The 3,031-nt window shown below is 42.7% G+C and overlaps 1 protein-coding gene across 1 annotated transcript in view; it reads right to left on the reverse strand.

Annotated features, from left to right (window-relative positions):
- Positions 1–601: 601 nt before the first annotated feature.
- LOC101849372 (multidrug resistance-associated protein 1) overlaps positions 602–3,031 on the reverse strand; it is a gene marked incomplete at both ends in the record, with an annotated part of 28,302 nt that continues 25,872 nt past the window's right edge. Inside the window, 2 exon segments of the mRNA XM_005097541.2 lie at positions 602–796; positions 2,730–2,896. Coding sequence (XP_005097598.2) covers positions 602–796; positions 2,730–2,896 — 362 coding nt within the window.

Here is a 3,031-nt window from a genome sequence, read left to right on the forward strand (position 1 = left end):
CCCACCCCTCTTCTTGTGGGCGCCGTTAATTCAGAACAAACACAAGGACAGACAAGAGGAAAGATCTCCAAGTAGATGTACAATGTACATACCTGTCACAGTCGACAGACATAAGTATAGATCTACCTGTACTGTGTACCTATCTGTCACAGTTGACAGACACAAGTATAGATCTACCTGTACTGTGTACCTACCTGTCACAGTTGACAGACAAAAGTATAGATCTACCTGTACTGTGTACCTATCTGTCACATAGACAGATTAGAACAAAGACCCATAATCTTGTCGCAAGAATTCATTCCTTCTTCATACATTACACTAATAAATATGCATTCCTCGGCCTTCCAACCTTAAGCCTATTAATTCCCCCGTGATTGCTGTCTACAGCTGTAGGAATCTCTGGCAACAGTATTCTTAAAAATTCTCAAACTCAGAGTTATTCTTAAGAAGATTATTGATGATTTCTGAAAGTGAAATGTTTAAAACACCAGGGTGAAGCGGAGTCGACGATGATAACCATGGGCAATATCGTGGCTCCATGATAGAGGTGAATAGCGGATACCTTTGCTGGAGCAAAGATCTACCTGTAGTGTGTACCTACCTATCACAGTCGAGCACTGTACTGATGCGGTGAGCGATGGTGATGGTGGTGCAGTCCCGGAACACTCGCCGCACGGTGCTCTGTACCAAGGTGTCCGTCTCCATGTCTACGGAAGACGTGGGCTCGTCCAGGATCAGGATCTTTGTCTTCCGGAGCAGCGCCCTGGTCAGACATACCAGCTGTCTCTGGCCGGAGCTGGGCAAGGAAGAGAGAAACAGTTAGAATGATTGACAGACAGATTTATATACTTTTTTTGGTAAATGTTTTACGGCGCTCGCAACTGCATAAGGTCATATGAGCGCGCGGTACACACCAAAAGTTTTCAGTGGGTAGGAAATTTTGAATTTTGCCCAGGTGGCGGCCGAATCCTACTCTTAACGATTTATGACCACCAAAGGATCTTTAACGTGCGCAACTTAACACAGGACCTCCGAGTTTTTTCGCCCTTGTCCGAGAAGGCTAGGTGTAGATCTTTCCTACCCGAAAATCAAGGGTGTGGCTGAAAGACAGCAGTAAGAAGGAAAAAGGAGTAGCAGAAAGAGTCAGAAGCCCAGAGGAGGGGGCAGACGGAGTGAGGGGGTGGGGGCAGAAAGTGGAGACAAAAGCAGACAACAGAACATTGTTAGAGAGCAGGAAAGGAGGTGAAAGGAGATAATTTAACAGAAGAAAATTTTTTGGTCCCTAACCGGAATCGAACCCGGGCCCTTGAATGGGAGGCCGTCTTGAGTTACTAAGACCATGAGGTCCGAAACTAAACCTTCTGTCTGCTCTATCAAAACTGTAAGGTTATTGGGAGTCGCTATCAAATGAATCAAAGTATCGCATTCGTATAAGCTTAACCCTATTGTGAAACTAAACGTTACATTTGTACGTCAGATTTCTCAAAACGAGGTGCTAATCAGATAGAACTTTGTACATGTAGTTCTAGAATACCGATGTCTTTTTTTTCGGAGCAATGTAAATTATCTGTTTCGTGTTTTAAAAAAGCAAAAGGATCTGAACAGTAGTTAATAAAATGTAAAATGTGATCCCACACTCTTCTAAAAGGAAAGACTACATAATATAGTCTCCCCCCCCCCCTTTTTCACACCAGCAGGAGGTACACAGGTTTTAATAACCGAGAGACAACGTACGTGACTGGTATTGTACAATATGTTTAGATATCTCTGTATACCATAGACCACAGATAAGCGACATACACCACACGTGACTGGTATTAATTATACAGCTTAGATATCTCTGTATACAATAGACCACAGAAAAGCGACAGTCAGGCTAATCGTACACCACATGTATGTTATATGACTTGTCACCCCAGCCTTTCAACGAATCTATTTGTGAGGCAGCGTGGTGGAATTAGGCTCTCGTCAAGTTTTGGACATATTGAGTTATTGGTATCATCATAAAGCTTGTTCGTTTGTCTTGCTTTCAATGAAAAAATGACCCATCCATCTTTAATAGAAGTGGAGATATTTTGGATAGAAGAAGGTGGGGGTCTCCTGGTTTAAGAGGTAACATTAGCGAGAAAATGGCCGCCAAAGCTTGGTAAATTCCAAAGTTGGAGAGTCCATGGAAACTGTAAATTTATATTTTTGTGCCTTTAATCAAACGTTTTCGGTGAAATCCTCAAAGGAATGTGTTCGTAAATGGACATAAAAGGTGTTGAGGCAAAAAAAATAATTTGATAAAAATTGCGAAGCAGGGAGAAAACTGCTGTTTTCTTCGATTTCATTATTTTGACGAGAGCCTGATTCCACCACGCTGCCTCACATTTGTTGTCAGCTGATGTCATGATTGATTGAGTAATAGACTACACATCCTCGTGAGGACAATGTATAGATTTATCGTTCTTGCCTTGTGCACCCCAAGAACAAGTTGTTGGGATGGAGTGGTCTACCTTGTCCTTGTATCATGTTGTATTATGTAGGTGATGGTCTTGATTATTCCTGCCTGCCAGTATCACATGGAAGAATAGGCATATTGTTTAGTACAATTTTTTTGAATCAATAAATTTGTCTTTGGCAATTGATTTTGACATCAGCATGACTTAGACTTATGTATAAATTCGCCTTTGCTCACTCATCCTTCCGTACCTCTCCAGCAGTGCTCACACCACCCACCAGCCTACCTGAGACTCAAGCCCGTGTCGCCCAGCTCAGTGCTGAGTCCTGCAGGCCAGGCTGAGACGACGTCCAGTAAGTGGGACATACTGAGGGCTGCCCAGATGTCTTTGTCCTGACACACGCCCAGGGGGTCTACGTTGGACCGGAGTGTGCCCGACATAATCACGGGGTCCTGTGAGAGGGAGATGGTGATGATACATGTAATATTCTTTATGCAGAAGATAATAAGAATTTTTATAAAAATGTAAGAATAAATCATCATCATCATCATCATCATCATCATCATCATCATCATCATCATCATCAT

The sequence above is a fragment of the Aplysia californica genome, unplaced genomic scaffold (assembly GCF_000002075.1).
Source record: "Aplysia californica isolate F4 #8 unplaced genomic scaffold, AplCal3.0 scaffold00156, whole genome shotgun sequence".
In the NCBI taxonomy this organism is placed as follows: Eukaryota; Metazoa; Mollusca; class Gastropoda; order Aplysiida; family Aplysiidae; genus Aplysia; species Aplysia californica.